The sequence below is a fragment of the Apteryx rowi genome, unplaced genomic scaffold (assembly GCF_003343035.1).
Source record: "Apteryx rowi isolate R43461 unplaced genomic scaffold, aptRow1 scaffold_198, whole genome shotgun sequence".
NCBI lineage: Eukaryota > Metazoa > Chordata > Aves > Apterygiformes > Apterygidae > Apteryx > Apteryx rowi.
The window spans coordinates 621,425-647,440 of NW_020448285.1; the positions used below are offsets into that span (position 1 = coordinate 621,425).

The window sequence follows — 26,016 nt, forward strand, 5'->3', positions numbered from 1 at the left end:
GACTGTAGAAGAGAGAAGAGAGATCTGGCTTTTTAAAGGGGAATTGGCACGTAAGTGTGATGATCGGCGTGAAGGCATCTGCCATTGCTGGACACCGCCAGTAGGTGTTGCTGTACGTACTGCCTCGCAGAAATGTCTTTTACAGGAGACAAGGATAATGAACAAAACAGGCATTTGGAAGAAAAACTATCAATCAAGTAGAAAAGTACTTCATTAAAATTAATTGTATCATGCTGCAATAAAACATCTCACTGTCACAGTTAATAAAATGTGGACTTAAACATTATGTGATGTATTTTGAATGTTTAGACAGGTATAATATATTTAGGTGTCAAATTTGCATCAATCAGCCAATTTATACAGAATGGCAAACAAGACGCCTTACTGTACTGGATGAATACAATTTTTTAGTGGGGATTATGCCTCCTGAAATGTAACTATTTTTATATGTGAAAAATGTAAAATAAGGTAACTTGCTATGCTAAAGCCTCCAGGTTGTGTTTTGATTTTATTACTGAGAAAATTATTTACCTGTTCTGAAGGAAAAGGTGTCTTCCTCTTTTCCATTTTTTTAATTTTGATTCCATCACTAGTTTTGGTTGTTTCCTTTATATTTTAAACCTTGTCTAGAAAAAAAACCCTATTTCTTTGCAGAGATATTTTCTGGACTCGTTCTATTCGGGAGAGAAGTAAGAGGTTGGGATAAAGAGTTGGGTTTCATTTTTTGTATTTTTCCTATAAATTGCTATGAAACCTGTATGGATATGGCTTTTGAGTCTGGAAATTATAATGTTGACGATTTCACCTGTGTGCTTAATGTCTTAAACATTAATACACATAGAGATTTTTTGGGGAGACTTACAGATATTTGGAGCCTTTCTCTCAGTGGTGCTGAGCATTCCTGCCACCAAAAGCATGCACTTTTTTCTGTTCAGCACTTAAATAATCAGGCACTTTAGCTACCTGTTACATTTCAGTGACACATATCTTTTTGCTTGTTTGTTTTCCAGCGCAAAGTCTTTGCTATTTTTTCAGCCTAATTTTCCTTTGATCCTTACAAATTCTCCATTAATGATTTCACTTAAGGACTTCCTTTTGAGGCAATACTCTTTAATAGTATTTCACTTCTTTCTTATTAGGGAGGAGACCCCAAACCTTTAACAATCATGCTACACAGAGAAAATGATACTTTGGGATTCAATATTATAGGAGGACGACCCAATCAGGTAAAGAGAAAAGTACACATAGTTTACTTTTTGACCATATTTTCTGTTATTGTGTACGCTGTTAGTAATAAAAGAGTTACTTTGGATGACGGTAGGTGTGGAATCAGTGCCATAGATTGAAGAACTGCATATTATCAGATATAATTAGATTTATTGTTTGAAGACCTAATCTTACGAGAATTGGATTATTCTCATTTTCATGAGAGGGGTTCCCACTGTTTTTGCTATACAGCTTTAGGCTGGTCTGCACTGTGTTCCCATGTGAGTGAAATGTATTCATGCAAACTGTTCAATGGAAATCTTTGGGTCTACTCATAAGAGTAAGCGTTGCAGGATTAAGCCCTTGGAACTTCTGGAAACTGCTTGCTTTTTTCTTTTTAAGGAGAGATGAAAATTTGATTCTGTGGCTGAGATAGTTTAAGCACATGTCCTGCTCTCATATGCCTGCTTTCAATTTTTATTTCTTTGTGAGTTGAAATACAGTTTTCATTGATCTTGTATCTTAAATTAATCTAGTCTCACAAATCATCAGTCTAGCTTTAGAAGGCTCATTAAAAATCCTAGAATAGGCATAGGAATATGCATTTTTTTTACTTTCTCTTTCTAAAAGTAGTAATCAGGACTGCCATTACTTATGAAGAGTAAAGAAACCTGTTAAACTGGAAAATTAATAGTTGATTGAAATGCTTGATAATAATTATGTACTGATCAGTTGTTTTTCTTTTAAGTGGGAGAGCTGTAACCTCCTGCTATTACTGGGCAGGAGAATGGGACCCTATATATTAGTTTTGCAATGCTCTAAAGCTATATTTATATATAAGCTATATATGTATATTTATATAAGCTACATATATATTTATATAGCTCTAAAGCTGTGTTTAGTGGTGCCAAAGAGTCTGCTCCCATTAGCATTAAAGCCAAAGAAGTTTACTGTCTGCAGAATTGCTGCTCCTTGTGGGTAAATACGAAGAACAGCAGTTATCAAATGCATGTTGTAGGAAATCCAAAGCAAGAGTTTGTTAGATTTTCTAATGGAAGGATGAAGCAACAGGAGACTATAGGATAAAATGCACACACTTTGATTATATTCATACTTTGAATATACTAGTAACAAAGTCCAAACAATCTTTGTTTTGAATTGCAGTGTGACTTCTGTTATTTACAGCTGTGGGACAAATGCAGGGCTTTTGCAGGGAGAAGGGAGCATGGTGCTCAGGTTTTTTGGGATTTCATCTGTGTTCCTGTGAAGTATTTACATGCAGACAGTGTATACTGGAAACATTTTTGATATTACGGACTATCAGGCTTTGTGAATGAATATTCTAACTATTTTGGACGTTTAAAGAGTAAGTGATAGTTGTATGAAGGTTCTTAGCACTGTTCCTGGAGGGAACTGCTGCTGATCAGGAGCAGGAAATGGTTGTGGTCCACCATTGACCAACACTGATAGTTGAAGAGAGAAGATGGTGCTCAGAAGAGCTGTGAGACAGAGCTGGGTCTTGGGATTTTTTGAGTCTTTGATGTTGAATTCACAAATTCAGTTTTGTTGTGTTTTATTCTTGTTATGAAGAGTACCACATATGTTTAATTGGTAGTTCCTAGATATCAGAATAAGGTCTCACCCGACATGCTCAGAGCCAAAGGAAATAACAGGAAAAAAAGCCTTTTTTTTTTTTTTTTTGGTAAGAAAAAAACAAACCCTGTCACTCTTGCATTTTGGTTAATGACTATTATGCTTCTTTTATCACAGTTTCATTTGTCACTGCTTAAATGAGAGTTCAGTGGAGGCCATTTCAAAATATTTATGGAGCCATTAATAAGTTTGTTTTGCTTCTTATCTGACAATTATATGCCTTTGTGACAAAGGAAAAAACGAAGAGTTTACAACATCGTAGTCTGAAACTGAAGTCTGTCTGGTCTGAGTCTCCATGGGGCATTTGCCATACTCTAAAGCACCTTGCACAGTGGCATAGAAGGAGAATGAGCCTCATATAAACTGCTATGCAAAGCCTAAAAGATCTGAAAAAAGATTTCTTTATTTATAGTTGTATAGGTTATTATTTGGATGAATACTTATTAATGTTTAAGTAGGCAGAATCTGTTTGGCATTATTCCTTTATAATAATGATTTAAAACTATATGTTGGACATTTGGGACTGCACTCTATCATACAATGAAATAAATTTAGCATGTGCAACAACATCAGGTATACCATTCCAACTATGGTAGATAAATTACCAGCTTCAAATTTGACCTTTGTGGGGGTTGTACTTAGAAAAGTGTAAAAGATAACTGGAAGTGGGTTCTCTTTTTGTCCATCGCTGATCTTTATAGATTTCACAGTTGAGCAAACTCTCAATCTCCCATGTGAATAGGATTTATGAGGTCAACCTATTCCAGCCAAATCCTGTCACTGCTCCATGTCGGCTAACTAATGTCATTTTGTATCTTGGGGCTTTATTTTCAAATCTAGAAAAAAGTTTACAAACAGCACTACCGCAGGATCACTTTCCTTCCTGAGAGGATCCTTGGGTTTCCATTTTTATGACTATCTTCCTCCATACACTTACATACTAGTCACTGCTATGAACTGTGAGGTCTGCTTTAAATATTTTAGCAAGAATCTAGTTACCATTGCACCCCATGTCTCATTTGGACTAAAATAACCAGAAGTAAATGGATAATCTTGTCAAAAATGCCGGAATAGTTCATTAATTCTGCCCCTTTGATTAATGACTATTTTGTGTTAAGCAAGTTTAAAACAAAATCCCAAGGAGTTTAATCCTTAGCTAAAAAAGCAAGCCACATATTTCAGGTGGATTTGCTTTTTTCATTGCTGCTGATTTTAGTACCATCTCATTTCTTGCACTAATGTGGCCCTTTTTGCAACTTCCATGTCGCCTGGTACAGAACAATCAGGAGGCATCTTCTGCTGAGGGAATTTATGTGTCAAAAATTTTGGAAAATGGACCTGCAGACAAAGCAGAAGGCCTGAAAATTCGTGACAAGATTATCGAGGTAAGAAAAGAAACAATGGATTACTCTGTTATATTATCAGATTAATCATAGATTTGATGTTTTTTACACTAAGTCTGTTATAATTTTCCTCTTTGGGTGTGTGTTAACATCTTTCTTATACAGTGGACTGCTCAAACTTTTGTTAGATGTGAAGGCACATTATGTTTTTTCTAGCAGCTAATAAATGTGTTGGTCTTGGGATAAAGGTAATTTAATCAAGGTGAACTGTAGACACTGAACTAGCAGGCAAGAGAGGTATTTTGGTTTTGTTGACTTAAGAAAAAGGCAAATGACTCTATATAAATTCAGAGTTTTAATGTGGAGCTGGTATTGCCCTGTGTCGGGGGTATCACTGTGGTGATTTTGAGACACTTCATGGAAGCTCTGCTGATAAGTGAGGCCATGAAACTTCTTAACCAGTTGGAGACGGCGCTGTTTCCTGTATGTGCAGATGCAGATCATCTTTTGTACTCACCAGGACCAATTCAGCTCTCTCCCAATCATGTAATATACTAGCATGGAAATATTGAAATCTATTCCTGTTTTGTAAGCAATTTTTCCCATAAAAGAAAATAATTATCATGAAAAAAAGTTTGAAAAAATGTCGTCTTCTCTGCTAGCTTACATCTGTGACCGTAATTAGCCCTGTAAAAGATGTAGCAATATGTGGAAATGTTAGTTTCAAATAGTCGCTGAAACAGCTTCCTTGCTGTGCTGTCATGATGTCACATCACAGCTCTAATACAGCCCGGCTCCTTAATGACACCATTTAACGCCTCTGCTAGGTTTGTTTGGTGCTGCTCAAACTGGGCCCGTCCCTCTAGCCTTGCTTTTGGAGAAGGCTTCGAGGCATTGTGTGAACCTGTCGACTAGACAGCGTCTCAAGCAAAGCTGGATGAAACCAGGGGATCGAGGGACACATGCAGAGAGCGGGTGGCTTCTTGTGTTGCTTCACTGTTAAGGACCAGAAACATAAGCTGAGGCTGTTTGAATGCTGGTATTGCCCTTGGTGTTGGGAGCCTAGAGCAGTGTGTGAAACCCAATTATTAAATGTTTTTGGAAAAAGGAAGCTCATGCTCCTAACTGGCAGATACATACATCTTTAGCAGAAACCAAGTTGGCTGAGCAGAACTGAACTTGCAACATGGCTGTTCTCTCCCTGAGATATAGAAAAAGGTTTCACATCGAGATTTTTTGTAGCAGCAGCCTTATGCTGAGAAAATTTATTTCCTTCTGACAATACTATTTTACTTATGTTTTATTTTCTAAAAATTGACCTGCTCTAGAGTTTTATACATTTGAACATTTCCTGCCTTATTTTAATGTTCTTTCACAGTGTCTTGAATTTTATAACAAAATAGGATGTTTTTGGATGAAGGAAAAATAAATTCACAGGACAACTTTTATTAAACTTGAGGGCATTTCTCAAAATGCCACCATAATCAATGCTTGATTTTTATTTATTTATTTAATAATTTTTTAGAATTGTAGCTGTGTAAAAACATACTGATATTTAAGTTGCTATTGACAGCACAGAGATTTCAGTTCCATGTGAAAATACATGCCCGATGTTGCATATATATTCATGTTGCTCCAAATGGGACACCATTTTTACCATATTTATATACAACATCTTTCTATATAATTTTTTGTATTTAGGCAAGCATTTAAAAATGTAGAGGTTTAAACTAAAGGCTATACTAAACATGTTAGTGCTTCAGAATTCATCAGACTAAAATAAAAAGAGGAGAAAAGGTAACATTAGACCTTCTAACTGAAATGTAAATAAGTAACTATTCCTATATACTAGATGATATATCCTATATACTTATGCTAGGCCAGCATAAGCAGCTGGAGTCAAAAGGCTGAAATTTACTTTGTCCATATGTAGCTATTGATGCCTTCTTGTATCAGGATGCCTGACAGCACTACTGCTGGTTGGGTTGAAGGACCAATATGAATGCTTTTGGTGTGAGGGAATAAGTCAGATGGTGTAACAGTTTCAAAAATGTTGGCAGATACTCAAAATATGAGCTTTGGTGAGAGAAAATGTGTGCCAGTTCTGGTTAAAAGTTGATAGAAAGTAAGTCTTTTTATTTTTGCTTGCTCTTCACTCATTCAGTGATCTGATCTAATGGGTGATATAGATGGGTATTTTAAGAGACCATTTTTCAGTAATCGAAAGCAGAAGGAACTGATGTTGGAGATCATCTAATTGCTTCAAACAGTTATTTGGCAGTGGGATGCTCTGGGTATTCTTTTTAGCAGTGCGTAGCTAATGGGATAATGGACAGAACTATCGCATTAAATCAGGAGAAAATCTGTTCTCAAGGTGTGCTGCTAAATAAAGACGGTAATTTGTTTCAGTGCTTTATCAGATGTTTAACAAATGTTAGCCGCATGTGGTTGACAAGAGCGAGTTGTGCACATTTCAGATGAACATCTCATGTGTAACCTAGTGCAGCAAATGGATTTCACAGTAGCGTGGCATTGGCAGCTGGAGTTGTGAACCAAGTCTGGCAGACAACTACTGCTGCATTTCACTTTATGTAGGTCATTATCTATTGTGGTGTAGCAGCAGCTTTATCAAATAATTGTGATTATATTTGAAAGGGTGCTAAGGTGAGAAACTGATTTCTTTCTTAAGGTATTTGATATAAAAATGATACAGAATTTTGGTAAAAATGGCATTGAGTTCATGAAGGTTTTTGAAATCAGCATGCCCAGAGTATGGGCAGTGGGGTTTCTTTGGATCATCTGAAAAATGTTGGAATTTATGTGGGCTTTACTGTCAGGTGAGCATACTTTTTTACTTGACAACCGGGAACCTGGAAGAGATGCCGGTGGGCTCGCAGGCTGTGGTGGGTCGGTGTGAAAGGAGAGGTGAAGGACAACAGCCGCATGTATCCTGCGCCTGTTGGGGGAACTGCAGATCTTCACAGGGTACTGTCACGGGACTGTCACTGTCCGTTTTCACTGTTCAGTTGAGGAATAGAGGATTTCAGGCCTTTTTGGAGCTTTACACTCTTTATCCAAGGTTAATTCATCTTTGAGAAGAGACTTGTTTGTTTATGCTGTATTAAGCTGGCTTGGGACAGTGACGTGCACAAGCCGCGTTTTGGCAATGTGTCCTTTCAGGAATCTCACTGCAAGCCAGAAAAAAACATTAGTTGTTTATCAAGGAGAAACTCTTCTTCATGAATTACTTCTACATGGGAGGTTCCTCCAAAAGTCAGTGCTTTCTGCTCCTTGCAAATGTTTTTATCCGAAGGATCTGGTTCCCTAAATTAACACAGTGCAAAGTTTGTTCTAGGACTAAAAACTGATCACACGCTGTAAAAAGAATCTTGTAAAACTAGATGTAGCATTGCTATCTGTGATTCCCAACATAAAAGCCTTAGATACGAGCAGTCTTATAAAGTCACCAGATCTCTGACTTTTGGATATACCTTTTGCTCTCCTGGATGCTGAAAATTGGTCACAGTTATAAAGCTATATATCATTTCATCTCCACCTCACTTCATGCAAATCTTACCTTCTGAATAAGGTCATTGCTTGTCTTTGCTAATGCCAATAGACTTCTCAAGACAGAGTATAAAACAGAGCTATGATCCTTGGCAATGTTGTTGATACACAGAAATGTTTTCCCTGCTGCCTTATATGTATATGTATATGTGTATATGTGTGTATGCGTGTGTATATATATGTATAGTCATGAGCAGCGGCACTGGAACTGGCTCTTTCTGCATGGAGGAAAGTTGCAGTCAGTTCAACTTCACATGCGAATGGCACACTTGGCCAGAGCTCCAACTACACTAATATCCTGTGGGTAGTCACTAGCTAACGCCTTTGGAAGAGTGTTTTTAGTTTTAGGTGTAATATTACATTTTACAGAAATCAATGTCATCTCCTCTGGTTTGAGTCCAACTTTTGAAAAAAACAGTGACTTAATTTTTCAAATTCTCTTTCATTGCGTAAGTCATAGTGTCCTGCAAAATACCAGTGTACTACCAAAGTGAAATATGCCGATAAAGTACATGACCAAGACAAAATTTACAATCCAGATGGAATTTATGAATTTGTAAAAAACGAGCAGTATCTGATCAATTTGAGGAAAAAGAGCTATTGTTGATTCACATAGGAGGTAGAACCCTATATTCATGGCTGAACTTTCTGTAGTAAGTTTGCCAAATAACAAAACAGCAGTGAAAATCTTGTGTGCATGTAAAAGGAGCTTAGGCTGAAGATTAAAATATTCATATGAAGAAATATAAGCACATCATCATCTGGAAGAATCAAGTATTTTTCTGCTGCTTGCTCTGTAAGGCAAAGGCTTCTGTTATTTTACTCTCAAATGAAATGAGAATATTGGCCCTTTTGCATTTTAGTCAGTTGATTCTCATTAATTTGATGGCTGAGAAACAGTCATGATGGAGAAGAGGAAGAAAACATTTTTAGTCCTGGATCTTTAAGTCTTTTTGAAAAATGAGATGGATGCACATGTATTATGACTATGTATTTTGTTTATGCAGCCTGAGCTCCATAAGTATATAATAAATGAGGCTTCATCTCTTATTCCCTGTTTCCCTTTGTTCTTTTCACTTTTTTGGAGAGTACACACACAATGGCTTTCAAGCGCATGTCAGCAAAGCCAATTTCAATAAAGACAAGAAGTCTCAAGGCTGGAGAAACTTACATCTGCAAAGCGCCTACCCAGAAACTTTTTAACCATTGCCAGACTGCTGACTGTGCTGTGTGTCAGCCATGTGATGTTTTATCTGCTGCATGTTTCTGTCATTACACTCACTCTGTTGCTCAAGCAAAATCTTTGATAGTCGTCATGTTTGTTTAGCTAAGAATCTCCGCTGTCAGATGACGGCGATAGAAGTAGTGAGCTTAAGAACTGTCTTGCTGGGATCAGAGCTAGTAAATTTGGGATGGCTTTGAATCAAAGCTGCACATGATGAGAGCAGTGAGATCTGGGTGGTAGCTGAAGGAAATTTTTGTGTAGGATGCACAGATAATTTTAGTGGTGTGGGTTTTCGTATACCAAAATCATCCCAAAATGGCCTTATGTATATTAAGTTCTCCTAAATCCTTGACAAATTCATAATGTCTGGCACCTTCATTCATTAGGTACCTCCTAATTAGTCTGAAAGATCCCTGGCAGAGTAAATTAGTTACACCACAGCTTAGAAATGCCTCTAGCCTCTTTTCCCCTTTCCCTCACCTTTTGAGATACAGGTTTGTGGACACCTGACTTATCTCAGCTCCCTGAAGAAGTTTCAAAAGTCAGATGTGATATACCCCCACTGACTTTCTTGCCTAACAGAAAGTGTTAGTGTACTTCACTGAGAAGTGAGAGGTCTAGGTTGCAGGCTCTGCCCTGCCTGCAAAGGGTTGAACTTATGTATCCAGATAATTTCCCTTGTTACTAGGGCAGAGGCTATCCTATGTGAGACCGGTCTCCACCCATCTTCTTGAAGCTGAGCTATGTGCTGGCAGGCATTTGAGAGTCAGGATTATCCAATGATAATCTGGTATGAAATAAGTATGCCAGGGAGCTGGATCTGGAGTACTGGCTCTGCCCGAGGTGAGTGCTTGTGCCAGCAAATGAGGGTTTGTCTCTTTCTTGTGTGATGTCAATTTTGTGCCTTGATATGATGCTTTCTTGGATGATACTTACATTTCTGATTTTCTGGTTCTTGGCTTTGTGGGGTGGGTGAGTAGTGAATGCTATTAGCCAGGATATCCTGTGGTTAAGCCACTTTCCTAGATAGCAAAAATATGAGTTCCCAGGTTGAATAAACAGCAGTAGCTGGGGTTTTCCATTTCCTGGTGTTTGCTCTAGCTCTGATGTTATATAAAAGCTGTTTACTGCTGCTGTAGCCCAGCCTCAGAAGGCTGTGCAGGCTGCATCTCACATAGATGGGGGAGCCTAGCGCTCTGTGTGCTTGCTGTGCAAGAAGCTGACATCCAGATTTGGGCACCTGGAATGCCTGAATTTGCACTTCATTGCCCAAGTTCCCAAACATCAGTAGCCTGAATTTGACTGAGCTCGCTCTAGGTATCTAGAGGTGCCTACGTTCTTCTCTATTCATTGAACTAAAATGCAAACGTTGTGTTTGGGAAACTAGGTTATATTCCCTGAGAAGGTAGTTAAAATTCCAGCAGTGTACTGTCTACATTTGGAGAAAAGAACAAGAGACTTCTTGCTTATATGTCAGCTCAAATTTCTGTATTTTTGTGGCAAGAGATATTTCAGTAGTCCATTCTCCCATATATACACTTCTGTATTTGATGTTGTGTCACAAATCTTAATATGATTTCACAAAATATTTTGTGTCCTAAAGAAAAGGCAGAAATCAAACAAAATGTTAGTTAAGACATAGAGAACTTTGTGTTAACAGGATAATGCTTAATAATGACTTAAGGTTTTATGATTGGAAATTTAATATTTCATCCCTTACTTAATTGAATAGAGTATTAAGTTCCTAAACAGGCAAATACTGTTTTGATACTTCTGTAAAGCAGTATCTCAAAGAATTTTAAAGTGCCTTGGCTTTTAAGAGGTGTGTCTTTTTTAATTTGAAGTGTAAACTGAGAAGTTCTTTCTCTGAAGACTCACTGTGGACTTGGCTCTAGAGAAGCATGTGCATGTAGCTTTGTAACTCAGCTTTGTTTGTTGGGCTTGTTCTCACAGACAACCAAATGTGCATGCAAGTAAAATGCTAGGCTGTTTTTTCCCTAGTAGAAGAGTTCTGTTTGGCTTCACTTATCTCATTCCTTGCGGAAATGTGTGTGCTCACAGTGCCTTTATCTGTGAAAGTGGAAATGCCAAACTTGTGGTTGGAATGTGTCTGACAGGCAAACCTTCCAACTGGTTTATTTGCTGAACTGGTATATTCAGGAGATATGGCCATATCATCCTTTCCAGCAGGTCTCTTCAGACAATGGCTTGTGAGTCACAGCTGTTTTATGAGATGCAGCTAGCTGGTGTACTACACCTTTCTACATGCTTGGGTGCTTCTCTGCAAGGGGTTCCCAGTAAGCAGAGAGGGAGATACTGGGGTGGCTGAGGCAAGGCACAAGACAGATGTTGCAGAAGGGGCAGAGCGGGAGTACTTCTGAATTGTGACCCAGCTTGAAAGGACTCAAGAGAGCAAGCTAAGTGGAACTGGTGAACATTACTCTGTACTATGGATATTTAAGCTACTCCTACCCTGCTGCATCTTGTCTAGGTGGCTTAGATTAGGTATGATAGCAGATGGATGGGGAAGAAGCATTGGAAGCTTGCATGCACCTGAGTGTGCATAACCCCCTCTCTCCAATGACATTTCTATCTTGCTCTGACTGTGGGGGATCTCTAATGCAGCTGGATCACCATAGGGGCAAGGAAGAGAGTGAATAAGAGCATGCAAGGAAGAAGAAAAATGGGGGATGTTGACCCGTACAATTGGAGAGTACAAAGCACCAACCTTATATTTCCACAGGGGTGATATCTAATGTCTGCCTATAAATAGACAGGTGGGAGAAGAGAAAGGGATGTAGAAATAGGGGAATCAAATTGTGGAAGAGGATCATATGTATACATTTCCATAGGGAACACCGATATGGAGATAAGGTAGGACAGAACTGGAGCAAAACTATGATAACTGTACTGTGCCTGCAGAGTGAGGCAGTAGCCGGTTTGACAAGTTAGCTGTGCTGTTAGATAGGAAGGATTCTGGTTAACCTGTGGAGAAGCTGACCAACCTAAGATTCTGCAAGATCCCAGAGATGATGTTGCTGCCATGCACTGCAGATCCCTAGGCATTGTGTGGAGGCCCAGTCACACCCAGCTCCTTCATAAAGTGTCTAATCCCAACCCTGAGGGATAATGTGTCAGAAACTTGGCAAGTTGAAACTCAGCACTTTCTTAAATGCTACGTTTGAGCTTGCCTTTGCTGCATGTCATCTTTCTTCTCCCTCCCATTTCTTTTCCTTAGCTTTAGAGTGAACCGTCCAAAACAATAGAACTTTACTGCACGTACTTCCATCTCGTTCAGCAGCACAAGCCATGCAGTTCATATGCAGCTGAGGTAGAAGGTTTGGAGTAAATTCTTCTGTATAGAAGGTCTTAAAGGTGCTCATGAGCACCTTCAGGAATGTATTAAGCAACACGACTAACATCTGTCACATGCTTCTTCTTTCATCCCCTTCCCAGGAAGAGAAGGGCATGTGCGAAGGAGTGTTTTGTTTAGGAATTTTTCAAATAATTACATATATGCACATTTGCATGTTGATGTCTGTTTATGTTAGGGAAGACAAGGTCATAGAAATGTATCTTTTATTGTTGCTGAAGATGATGAGGTTTTGTGATGAAGACCTTTTTTTCTTTTTTTTCTTTTTTTTTTCTCTCCTCTCCTCTTTGAGCACGATCTTGAATCAGCCCTGAAGAAGGTGCTGTCTCTTCCACTGAAGAAATCATATGCCCATATTAGACAGTTCGATTGTAGTCTTGGTGTGGAGCTTTATTCTGTCTTAGAGATATGGTGGGCTGGATTGTCAATATGGCGCTGAAATAACATAATCTGGTGAACCTCAGAGGGGTGAGAAGATGAAAGGCATTTTCTGATAACTTTCCTTAACCTTGTCAATTGTGGTGTGAATAGAAGAAGTCAGAAGCTTCAGAGACCTCTGCTGGATTGATCAGAGAGAGGTGACCCTTTGAGACTTGTATGATAAGGAGTAGCTGGAATAGTTAATGGTAAGGACAGCTATGGATAGCTCTGATAAAGTTTGAGGCCATGCTGAGTTTGTTGCTAAGAAGTTAATGAAGCTTGAGGAAGCCGTGCCTCCCACAGCATGTGCTGCTGGCACCCCAGAAACTTGTACTGTTTTCAGAAAGTGAAAAGAGCCTTCTTCAGCCTTTCATAAAGGTTATTCTTTATTGTGGTTGAGACAGCTTCACAGTTGGAGGAGATGACAGCTTACATGTTGTGTGAATGCAGTGCTTTATCCTCTTAAGTCACTGAATTGATTGTTGCAATCCAAAGGCTATATGCTCCAAGAGCTTTGATCTGCTCTGCCCTTTTTCTTAATCAGCTAATTATATTTGTAAGGAGTAGCTAATCACTGTTCTCTATAATCAGAGGCTGAGTGGAAGAAAGTCATTAGTGTCTGCCAATGCAGAAATGCTCAGAATGAAGACATTATTCATGGCTTCACTTAGAAAATTAATTACCACATCTCACAGCTCCTTAAAAATTAGGTTATGTGCTGACCTGGGAAATGCTCCTCCTTAGAACTTGTGAATAGGGATAGTCAGAAGCATGTACAGGACTGTGCTTTACAAATGCTTTGAAAAGTTGAGTGATAATTTAAGAAAAGCTGTCATTTGGAAGCTTCACCTCTAAAATGCAAAGTTTTGCAGCACTGAAAACCATACAGTAAGGGGAAGTTTCTTGCAAATTGCAAGAGCAGATATGGTCTCTTCGAGCTACTATTAAAGATCATGTTAAATAAAATCAAACATATTAAGCTAAGTACGTTTGTCGCTAGTACATTTACTAAAAAGTCTTTGTATGTCTTGTTTGGAATTAAAATGTAATGTAATTTTACAACTTTATATGTAGACTCAACTTGATTGAATCGCTGCTGCTTCAGGAAAGGAGTGCAAAATGACTCAACACTGCCTCTTCATTCAAATAACTTTGGAGGGCATTTTCTTTATGAAATATTGTTGACAAAATAAATCATGGCTGCTGTGTTTATTTACATAGTAAGTTTACATATATTATTTACAGTATGATAATTACATAATATTTTCTTTGAGCAATACTTTTGTCTTTTTGAGTAGCAAGATTGTGAAATAGGGGGAGGAAGGGGGGAAACTGTGGAAAACAATTCATAACTGTTGGTATCCTGTCATTTTTTTGTTTTTAAAGTATGAAAAACAAATTTGAACATCACTGTATTCCACACACCTGTAAAAGTTTTGCTTCTTTAAAATTGGATAAACTATGAATCTGTGTAGTCTAGAAGCAGGTGTTTAATATAGGAAAAGATCCAGAATAGGTGGATATAGAATATGATCTTTTTTCCCTTTATCTGTCTCTTCCTGATATTTCTTTTGTCTCCTTCATTTGGTGAAAATCAGGAGAGACTCGTAGAGAGTAGTGATATCTTTCATTAGACCAACTGATATAGTTGGAAAAAGAACAAACTAATCCTTCAAGTCTGTGTGACTGAAGCCTTGTCTGTTTTTCCAGATCTGTATTTTCCATGCAGCTTATCCTCTTTGGTATTGTTAGACCATCACAGCTATTATAACATGACATTAGATAAAATGAACTGGATTTTGATGTAGCTGGGAGTTGTGGAAAATGTGATGTGTTATACTACTTACAGGCTTTTTTTCATGAGACTTTGTGGTATTGGATTGCCCTGTATCAGATAAGTTCTTCTGTGTGGATATTATGTGATTCAAAGCTTTTTATGGTACATACACAAAATCTGCCACTCCTGAAAGTGCCTTGAAATTTCTCTTTCAGGCTTCTACACTGAACTTTGATTAAAAACTTTCTGCTAACCAGTATGCATGCGAGAGAGATGTAGGAAATGGCTAGAAAGCTCTGTGGAGAGAAAAGATGCCCTCCCTCTGTAGACTCTGATAGGCGAATGATTTAACTTTGCCTTTTTTTGAAGGGGAGAGAGGAGGGAAGTAGCAGATGTGGTGTACTTCATAATGAGACTACACCTTAAGTAGTGGTTCCCAATCCTGATGTTAGCAGATGGAATCAATCCAGTGAGATACCACTTGACCCTGATGCATGCCATGAATATTTATGGATGGAAGGTTTTTTGTGGTCATGACAAAATACACCAGAATATAGCCACCATGATCTGCTGCAGTGGGGGAAGATACTAGGAAAACTAGCTCACTGTTTAAAGGCATATAATACAGGACAAATCATCACAGGACAAGCCTGTAAGTCTTCGAAATGTTGTCAGTTAATGGAGAAAAACACTAGCAGCTCTTACTTCAGTTACAGATTAAGGGAAACTTTAAGCAGACTGCTCTGGAAAGTAGAGCTGAGGATAGGGATGGTTTAGAGTACCCAACATTTGAGGGACCTCATTGCTTAGAATTTGCCCTTCTATTTCTGAGTACAGTCATTCAATCTTAAATTAGTTTCATTAAGCACTGTGATCAAGTGGGTTAATATCTGAAGTCCTTCTGTAAGCTTGCAGGAGGCAGGCATGATATTTTAAATGGAAAGGGTTTGGTGTCTTGCATGAATTAAAAACAGCTGGAACCCTACACTTATCTATTACAGATAGTGTTGGGCTAGTTTTTGGCACGTGGCAAGTATGGAGCCATATGGTCTTCATGCTGTCAGCAAGCCTCTTCAGCACATACCTTTGCTTACCCCCAGCCTTTTCTGAATGGTAGCTGCTACTGCCATCTGGAAGGTGAATGTTCCAAGAACTTTTGGGGTGTTGTGCTCTTCTTGAATGTATTAATTACATTTTTAAGTGGTACAACACACAGCAGTCTGGAGCAGAAAGCTGAATCCTTCATTTCCCTTACAGTGGTCAGAGCCCTGATCCAAATCGGACACCTTATGCTAGTGCCAGATGTGTAGCAGCTCTTTCTCAGTTTCACTTTTTGTCCCTTGCATCCTGTTTCCTTACTGTCTGTGAAATCTCAGTGTCCCACATGACTGTTTTTAACATGCTCTAGAACTGGGGTTAAATGGAAAATTTTGACTATTCTGAAAAGCATCTTAACCGAAGTTTATTTTCCAATGACCAAAAAATGGTGTTAAAATCATAAAACAGTTACGAGTGGATGTAGGAAGACTAGGCAAGCAGAAATCTCTCCTTGTGAGGATGTATGATACTTTCATAAAGTATTAGGTGTTCTTCCAATTTTCAAATATTCAAAAATGTTAGCTTTTGAAATATTTTGGATAAATATTTCTGATGATTTTCCTATTTTTCACTTTGATTTTGGAAAAGAGTAAGAAGAGCGTGACTGTGAAGAAAACTTCTATTTTTATTTTTAAAAAAGAATCATTAAAGACCAAAAGTGGTTCTTTGTTTATATAGATAGATAGATATAATATATATTTGTAGAGGGAAGAAGTCTTATTACTAATGTTTCACGTCAAATAAATGTTGACATCACTATTTTCAGCCTTTACTGAGCGATTTAAGTACTGTAACCTTGTATTCTTACTAAGAAAGAGTTTGCTTGCCTTTTTTTTTTTTTTCCTTCCTCCTCCATAGTATGGAGTAATAGAAACCTGAAGAATCAGTATTTGCCACTTAATCTGTAGGTTTTTATCTTTTAATTAACACAGAATATGGATAATATATGTGCTCTGAGGAAAGCACAGACATTTTAGAAAATAGTTCAGAAAGTGAACTATTCAGAAAACATTGCTATAGATAAACTTAGAGCAAGTTAACAACAGAGTTTTAATCTGGTTGCTTAAAAATCCTGACTTAAATTAGCCAGAGTCCCACAGTACATTTCTGCCATTCTGCTTAACATGTACTCCAGGCAGTTCTAGTACAAAATAAAGAGCTGTGTGCATGTTAAAGCAGCTCCTTTCAATGTGTATTGCTTTGCGTTCATGGTTTTCTCTCTCTCTTTTTTTATTTTATTTTATTTTTTGTCTGTTGGGATTTTGAGTCCTGCAGTTCAAGGAGCTACCTCACTATATACTTTAAAGAGCTTATCCTATAGGGACCATTTTATACTACCCATTAAAAAGTAATTAATGTGAAAGCCAACACATTCAGTTATTTCTTTGTAGTGTGGCCAGTAGTGAACACTCTGCTTTGAGTTCTTAGCCCTGCTTGGCCAGTTTGAAGTTTCCATTTTCATTTAAAAATCTGGGAAACCTTGATTCGAATGACCTTAATTCCACCTGAGCTCTTGTGCCCCCGGCATTGTGCTGGCTGGCTTTGGTCTTGGCTCTGTCATGGGGCTGTGGGCCTTGCCATTCGTGAGGGGGTCAGAATAGCGACTCTTAGGCTTTCTTGCGATACTTACAGCTATGTTTGTGGTAAAAAGAAGCTGGAAAAATGTAACTGACAAAATGTTAGAGAGTATATTCAGTAAAGTAAACGGTGATGAAATTTAACCCATTAGGTCTGTTGGAAGTTCTGTACATTTTAACTTAAATCTCTTATCAGAAGATAAGTTAGTCAAAACCCTGGTTTTCTGTAAGTTTCTATCTTTGTGACAAAGAGAGATGTTAAATGTCTAAGTTGCAGCTAGTCGCCCTTGTCTCTTAATCAGTAGAGACAGAGGCACATGCAGAGGGCAATACAAGTTATTTTAGCCACTATGTTATAAGATGACTTCCCCTCTGAATTTTCCTGTCTCTCTTCATTTATATACTTAAAAAATCCCCTCCTGCTTTCTTAACCAGAATTGCTGCTTAGTGCACAAGTCCCAGCACTCTACTTCTCTACCATCTCAAGCACCTACCTGGCAACATTATCTCCAGTTGTTATAGATCTGTTCTGGAAGGAGAAGTCTAAAATCCACACCCAGCTGCTAAGTAATTTTTTGGTTTGTTTCAGATACATTTAGATATGAGAGCCTTATAAAGGCTAATTTGGTTTCAAGTCGTGGGGTGGACAGAGTGAAATTTGTGCTAGACTCTCACAAAATGATGGACTCTAATTATAAATTGTATGTACCATAATTATATAAAATACTTGATTTTGCTGCTTTTAATTTTAAATAAGCTGACTTTCCCCAAGATCATATGTTGTATGTTTTACCAGTAAATGACTGGCCAAAGCTTACATTCCACTCGCAGGTCCATTTTTGGAGATGGTGTGTCTTCACAGTGTTAGATTGCTGTTATTATGGTTTCTGGTTGAAGTGCCCAATTTTGCTTGGTGATGAATCCATGTTATTAATTAGGAGAACAGTAAAAAGTGATGTTAACGTGCCTGTGCCAAGCCATCTGCCTGATGTGTACTCTTTTTCAGTGCTAATCCACGCATTCAGCAGAGTACAAAAGACCAAAGTAAAGAAGTGCCAATCTAAAGGTAGTCTCAGAGAATCTGGAGTACACTGGGCATTAAAGATGAGATTCATCTTGCCTAACGTGAAGTGTCTAAAAGTTCTCTCCTCCTGAAGGTATTAAAGATGAGTTAGGCACCTATTTTCAGCAAAGATGACTCTCTCCATGTTATTTTCCATGAAAAGAACAAAACAAAATGCATACACATACAGCCTATTCCATGTTCCAGTTATTCAAATTGCTAAACTTTGAACATGGTCCTTAATACCTGGCAGGAGTTAGCAAGAGAAGAGTTTTAACTTGAAATGCTCCAGTAATCCCTGGCTATTTAGAGACTAACTTTGAAATCACTTAACATATGGTTTTGTGTCATATCCAGTCTCATTAATCTCTGTATCTTTGGGATAGGAATAAAGCGAAAGCAACTGCTTAAAAAGCAATCTGTATCCCCTAGGATGATAGTTGGTGTACCACTCTGGTTTAGCGAACTTTGCTGTAGTGGGAGAAATGAGGTGAACGGCTGTGACAGCTGAGAACATTTCCTAGATCTTAGTTTGAATGTTCACTGGGGCTCTTTAGAATTCAGCAAACTCAGATTTTTGGCAGTTTTTAGAGGAATATGAGTAGCTGTTCTTGGAACTAAATAGAGATGGGTTTTAGCAAGTGAAGATACAGCTGTTGTTTGAAATGGTACAGAAAGCGGTCATCCAAGGAGTGGAGCAATGCTTCTTCTTTTTTTTTTTTTCTTCCTCAGTCTTCAGAGAGACAGAATTTGTTCAAAGGAACAGACGAGGCAAGGATTGAGAAATTGGTGGAGCTGTTTTGGGAAGAGAACAGCATGAATTATCTCATTGCTCTAAGTAAGAAATTTTAGTCTGCACTTGTTGCTTTTGGGTTAAGCATTTTGTATGGAGAAGTAAGGTACATAGGGGAAGGGAATATCATTTATTAGTTTTTCTGATAAAAGATACTGTCTTCTAAGACAGTTATAAATGGTGGGCAAGCTTTGGGGTAAAATGTGCCTTTTTAAAATCTGTCATAGAGGGATTAATATATATTTAAAGTATATAAATTTCTACTTGAAATCAGTACTGAGAAATTAAGAGATGGAGCAGTTGCTTCATGCAAAATGTTCTTTTCCTGTTCTTAGTGATCTTTAGAACAAATTCATATAGACATATCTATAATGCTGTGGTTGGGTGTTTTCATCCACAATTTCAATAAGAATATTTATGCATTGGATGAAGCATATCAGGTTTTAAGATGCACATATGTAAGATGCATTGATTCTGAGGATGCCTCTGTGGGGAGGCATTAAAAACTGCAGTTGGAAGGATGTGCTGCCTGTAGAAATGCCTTGAAAGGTTTTACATTTGTGTTTTTTCTGTCTCCATTTGGTGTTTATTAGTCTATGTCAGGCTTGTGTCTGTTTCTGAATTTGAAGTTTGAGGAGGGGGTGTTTAAATGCTAACAGAGACTTTTTCAAAGTTTTGTATCTAAGTAGTTGGTTAGCTTTTAGAAAGCTGTTGTATTTCTTCCCACACCAGATGAGTGCAGGCAAGTTTTTCTATCACAAAATATACTCGCTCCAGTGCAAGTATACAATATGTATAAATTAATAGATAATAAAATGTTTCTGTATCCCTGTTACATAAGGCTGTAGTGAATCATGAAGTTGTTATTGCTAAGAGTAATGATGCTGCAGTGAAGATCAGGAGGACCATAGCAGCAGATGTACAAACACCACTGTAAAATATAATCTTAGACTAAAGGAAAGTGAAACACATTTAAAGTTCAGTATGGTGGTTTCCAAACACCATTTTAAATCCTGGTTTTCCTAAAATATTCTTTTGTTTGTAACATTTTATTTGATATAGTAAACATTAAAGGGCTAGGAGGTAAGGCACAAAGGGGTAGTATAAAAGGAACATCTGAAGTTTTATCTATTAAACAGATTTTTCCTGTCTGTTTTTTACATGTTTTTGAACTGTGCATTCTGAATAGCATTTAACTTTCCCTTGCAACAGTTTTCCAACTTTGGATATTATATGACTGTTAAGATGTGCTTTTGAGATGTGACTTTAAATTTCTTTTTATAATTTGTGAGCTGTGTCTTCCTGTGTGTAGAAGGCAACTATCGCAGTTTGTGAGGCTCTTGCTTTACATATGAAAATTTGAAAGTGGTTAAGCAATGAAAGCTGCTTTGAGTCACAAACTCATCTCTTCTCATGGTCTGAAACCGTAATCATTTCAGAGTGAATTTTTTCAGATGAAGATTGTTTCTATAAATACTGCAATATATCTTTATGTCTTCAACCAAGGCACTGTAAAGTATCTTTGCAATAAGAAACGTCATTCATCAAGGTGAAGAAAGTGAAGGATGACTGCTTTTTCCTCCCTGCTGTGTCATGCAGTTCAGAGAGATATTGTTAAGGAATGGCAGAAAAAGGGCAAAGCAAAACTTATGTGCACACACTCACTTCTTCCTGCAGCAGCACTTCAAGCAGTTGTGAGCTTTTTAAACTGAGCTGTAAAATTCTGGTAAACCAAAATTTCAGGTCTGATTGCTCAAAACTGAGATAGTAGTAAGATGGTTGATTGTTTTCTTTTTGTTGGTATCTAAGGGACTGATTCTGAACATAGCAATCATTATTATCCACATTCACTTTGAACAGTGAACAGAGATATTTTTTGCAGCTAATTCAACCTGTGACTAGAGCAGTAGTTAACAGTAAAAGTCAATAGGATTAAATTTTATGAAACATGATTGCAAAACTACAGCCAGATCTAGGTTCTGAGGTTGTCAGCTACCTTTGTTAATGCTGTGGCAAATAGGCCTTAGTATGGCAAAGTGAATAGAGCCATATTGCTCTATCGCTCTAGAGCCATATCGCGTTCTACCAGCGCCCAGAAGCTCTTCCACAGTTGAATGATGTCTCATCTGTGTCCTGGTTCCGGTTGGCGGCCTGTAGCTAGCGGTGTCCCCCAGAGGTCAGTACTGGGTCCAATCTTGTTCAACTTCTTCATCAATGACCTGGATGAAGGGACAGAGTGCACCCTCAGCAAGTTTGCTGATGATACAAAACTGGGAGGAGTGGCTGATACACCAGAGGGCTGTGCTGCCATTCAGAGGGACCTGGCCAGGCTGGAGAGGTGGGCGGAGAGGAACCTCATGAAGTTCAACAAAGGCAAGTGCAGGGTCCTGCACCTAGGGAGGAATAACCCCCTGCACCAGTACAGCTTGGGGGTTGACCTCCTGGAAAGCATCTCTGCGGAGAAGGACCTGGGAGTCCTGGTGGACAACAAGTTAAGCATGAGGCAGCAATGTGCCCTTGTGGCCAAGAAGGCCAATGGTATCCTGGGCTGCATCAGGAAGAGTGTTGCCAGCAGGTCGAGGGAGGTGATCCTCCCCCCCTACTCGGCCCTGGTGAGGCCACCTCTGGAGTGCTGCGTCCAGTTCTGGGCTCCCCAGTACAAGAGGGATGTGGCACTACTGGAGCAAGTCCAGCGAAGGGCTACAAAGATGATTAGGGGACTGGAGCATCTCTCTTATGAGGAAAGGCTGAGAGAGCTGGGCCTGTTTAGCCTGGAGAAGGGAAGGCTGAGAGGAGATCTTATCAACGTGTACAAGTATCTGAAAGGAGGGTGTCAAGAGGATGGGACCAGACTCTTTTCAGTGGTGCCCAGTGACAGGACGCGAGGCAACGGGCACAAACTGAAACACAGACAGTTCCATCTGAACATGAGGAAATACTTTTTCACTGTGAGGGTGACAGAGCACTGGAACAGGTTGCCCAGAGAGGTTGTGGAGTCTCCTTCTCTGGAGATATTCAAAACGCGCCTGGACGCAATCCTGTGCAGCGTGCTCTAGGTGAGCCTGCTTGAGCAGGGGGGTTGGACTAGATGATCTCCAGAGGTCCCTTCCAACCTCAGCGATTCTGTGATTCCACATCTGGCCCTCTTTGTCTTCTCCCATTTGTCCTACCAAGGAAATGGTATTATCCATGACATGCCTCAGTGTGGCTGATCAGAGGACCAGCACATTAAGGTACACTGTACTCTGCGAAAAGGTAAGTCTCAGTACCATCTGTCTGCAGTTAAACAGAGAGCTCTGGCCTTTGGAAGCTTTTTACAGAGTAGACAAAATTGACATGAAAATGTAAATACTGAGCTTGTCAGAGTACAGGTGGCATGTGGATTTGTGTGCACGTGTTGTGTATTTGTAAATGGCTTATTTGAACAAGCTGCTACTGATTAGGCTCAGTAATGGTATAGACATCATTTAAGTGTATGCTTGAGCGATCTAAACCTAAGCCATTCTTACTAATGGTTTGTTGAAAGAAAGAAGGGAATCCCTGAAGACCTGTGTCAGGGTATTCAACTGGGAACTGTGCACAAAAAAGCCAATTCATTTCAGTGTTATGCCAAGCCCATTAACAGAGAATGCATGTATTTTCCTAAGGTTACAGGTCAGTATTGATCTTTGAAGAGTTTCACTGGAATGTAAATTTGGGGGTTTGGGACTTGTGTAGCCAAGCAAACTGCAGCAAAATCTGATGTACATGTATATCTTGAGGTAGATCATAAACACTTTAACTCTTTTCTTAATATTTCATTTGATACATTCATGATGATCTCTGAATATAAAATAAATGTGCAGATATAGCTTTCCAGCATCATCCCTGGGCTGATCAAGTTCAGTCCGGCATAAATCCTCACATTTGCTTTTAAAGCTTATGAAGAAAACTGCTTCTGAAGAGGATTTGCGTGATTCTTTAAAGTGTGTGTGTGTGTGTGTGTGTGTGTGTCTTTTTTTTTTAAAGAGCAACTGATACTTTTTTTTTATCTCAGAGTTATTTAGCATTGCTCTGTTACACACAAAATATGCCATACTAATTGAAAGCCTTGTGCAAATATGAAGAGAAGACTCACCTACGGATTTGGATAGTCATCACTGCAACAGTGTGCACTTGAATCACAACTGGAAGATTTCTGTTAAAATAACTGAGAATAAAAACTGTGTAGTTAGAAGAGAAACAAACCAAAAGAAAAAAGTGTCCTACTGATTTTAATGGTGTTAATCCAAGAAATTTAGGTAAGTGAATCTTTACCAGTTTTACTCATTTTTTCAAACAGAAAGTGTCAAAAGCATATTGGTTTCCCCTGAGAGGTTATTGATCCCTGCTGTGTGCACCAGGAACAGCATCTGTAACACAGATAAAAATCTTGTATTTTCAGTGTGCTGAATCTTTACCATGCTAAATATAGCTTAAGACCATCATCTCTCTCTTTGCTGGATACAAACTCTTTTTTTGCCTGTAGAGTTTTATTAGAAGCCACGTCTGGCTGTTTTACCCCCCACCCCAGGTCTCTGCTGGAGCAGGATCTGGGGCAAGTTCAGGAGAGAGAAACACCCAGATGGCCCCAGCAGCTCATGGGAAGGTGGTGGAGGTACTGGTGGCCTGGGAGAGTGAGGAGGGGAATTGGGAGCAGGTTGAACTTGAGGAGCTGAAATGTTGCCATAGGTATGAGGGCTATAATTTGGAGAGCCTGGAAAAGTAGTAGTGATGGAAGAAGTAGGGTTTTGAAAGAGGAGAAACTGGAGTATTTTGTAAGGGGTGCATTTTAGCGTGAGCAGAACTTTAGAGTTGGGAATGAGTGGAAAAACTGGGGCAGAAGAGACAGTTTAGGGCATTGTAATTGCTTCTAACAACAAAATTGTTAGAAAGTTATTATATTAAACCTAATAGTATTTTTGAGGTTGACCTTCAAACATGTTTTGATGTCTTTCTGTATGCTTGTGAACTTCCATCTTTCACAACAGTAAGTTAGACAGTTAATACCTGAGCTAAAGGCACATGGGCTAGTATTTTGAGGTTGTAGATTTTTTTTTTGGTGTTGAATAAACATGTCAAAAATGCTTTTGGGCAAGAACACAACGATGGAACCCTCTATCTATATGGTCATGTTTCTCTCTCTTCACAGAGAAGCACATCATGGTTTTTGTCCCTTTCCACATGCTCACAATTTGCAGGAGAAAAAACATTTAGGCTTTCCTGTTTGCCAGGGAAGGTATTGCTGATGAAAGAAGTTTTTGTTTGTTTGTTTGTTTGTTTTTGGAAGATCTTTCAGCTACTGCTGAAATGTTGCAGAAATTGTTGTATTTCTTCCTCCTTGCCTGGCTGTTTTTTAACCCTGAAAAAGCGTGCTTGCTTAGGTGTTTTAATTCAGCATCATAATCTGCAAATGATATCATATATGAGGAATATCAACAACTTAAACTTCATGGTAGTGACTCAAAGAATTGTGAAAACTGTCTAGTGTAGTATGTGACATGAGCAGTAGCTTTCTGTGAAACGTTACTTTTAAATGTTTATCAGGAAGTCACTTCATTTGTCAGCGTATATATATTGAAAAGGAATAACTGTATTCATTTTGAATCTGCAGCTCTCTTCAGAATCTGAGTATCCTGGAACAATGTATTGGCAAAGTAAATATAAACTGGTTAAGTTCATGAGAACTAAGTTGAATTGAGTATCAGTTGGCTAAAACTCGGAACAGATACTTTCCCTCTCTCTCTTTTTTTTTTAATCTGAAGTCTTATTCTGGGAAATATATATATATATTTAAGGATACAGAAAACACTTTCATTATTTTCCTTGTAAAATCATACTGCAAATATTTTGAAAACTTTGCCTTCTACATCTGTAGTCACTTCTGTTTTTCACATAATTCTCAGATCACTGCCTGCTAATGGCAGTTAGTTGAACTAAAGAAAGACTGACATTGTACCTCCCTTTACCGCCTGGAAAATGCCTCTCAATCTCTTATCTCCCCTGTGCTGCTCGTGCATCTTGCAGCTCTGCTCATAGTCCTGGTGCAGAAGCCTTCTGCTTTGCATAGCTGCCTGAAATTATCTGAAAGCCGTCCCTGGGATGCATTTTTGTAGTATTTTTTGCAGCTGTTTGATAATGCTATTCAAGAAGATATTAAAAAATAAAGGGCCAAGTGACTAAAGTCATGAGCAGCTGTTAGTCCTCTGAAGGACAGGGGAGGAAATGGAAGTAGGGGCCACGCTGGGCCTGGTTGGAGGGAGGGGAGGCTGGGTTTACTGGAGAAGTCAGGAGTTCTCACATGTTTGTTATCTGGAGCTTTTATGCAGTGAATTAATGAGTTCAGTTCTTGTCATCTGCTTATCTCCTGTAAGCTTAATTGCTTGCTAAAGACTTTTTTGCTCTATATGAACTGCTGTCAGGATTTTGCATTGTAAACATGACACTTACTAATGTTTTACATTATTAATTTGTTTAGTCCCCAGCCTCCTTAGCTGAATCAGAGCACAGAAAGTGAAAAGGGCTTTAGAAGCAATGTCGGTAGGTGGTGTCTTGCCTAGTTGCTGGTAACATTTTAATAGCACTGTTAGTGTAAATGCAGGATGAGAAGAAATCATTACAGTCTGTTTTTCTCAAACTAATTTAGAGATTATTCCTCTGAATGAAACACTAGTGAAAGGGTTCTATGCCCAAACAGTTGGAGCTGAAAGAGTTTTTTTACATGCTGGCTTTGTGAAACACTAAATGTCTAGCTCATCCAGGAGTGAATTACATGAATAGTTTTTAATGTGGCAAACCCTTGTATCTTCAAGATGCCAGTGAGTAAGACCTCACTAATTAGAATCATAATTTAAAATATATGAAAAGGACTAAACTACTATGATTTATACTGGCTTCTTGCTC

At 38.6% G+C, this 26,016-nt stretch overlaps 1 protein-coding gene across 1 annotated transcript in view; it reads left to right on the plus strand.

Annotated features, from left to right (window-relative positions):
* Window positions 1-1,145: 1,145 nt before the first annotated feature.
* PDZRN4 (PDZ domain containing ring finger 4) overlaps window positions 1,146-26,016 on the plus strand; it is a 254,731-nt gene continuing 229,860 nt past the window's right edge. The window contains exons 1-2 of the mRNA XM_026063003.1: window positions 1,146-1,226; window positions 4,137-4,244. Of these exons, the coding sequence (XP_025918788.1) occupies window positions 1,167-1,226; window positions 4,137-4,244 (168 nt within the window). The 5' untranslated portion in view covers window positions 1,146-1,166. The remainder of the gene's footprint in view (window positions 1,227-4,136; window positions 4,245-26,016) is intronic.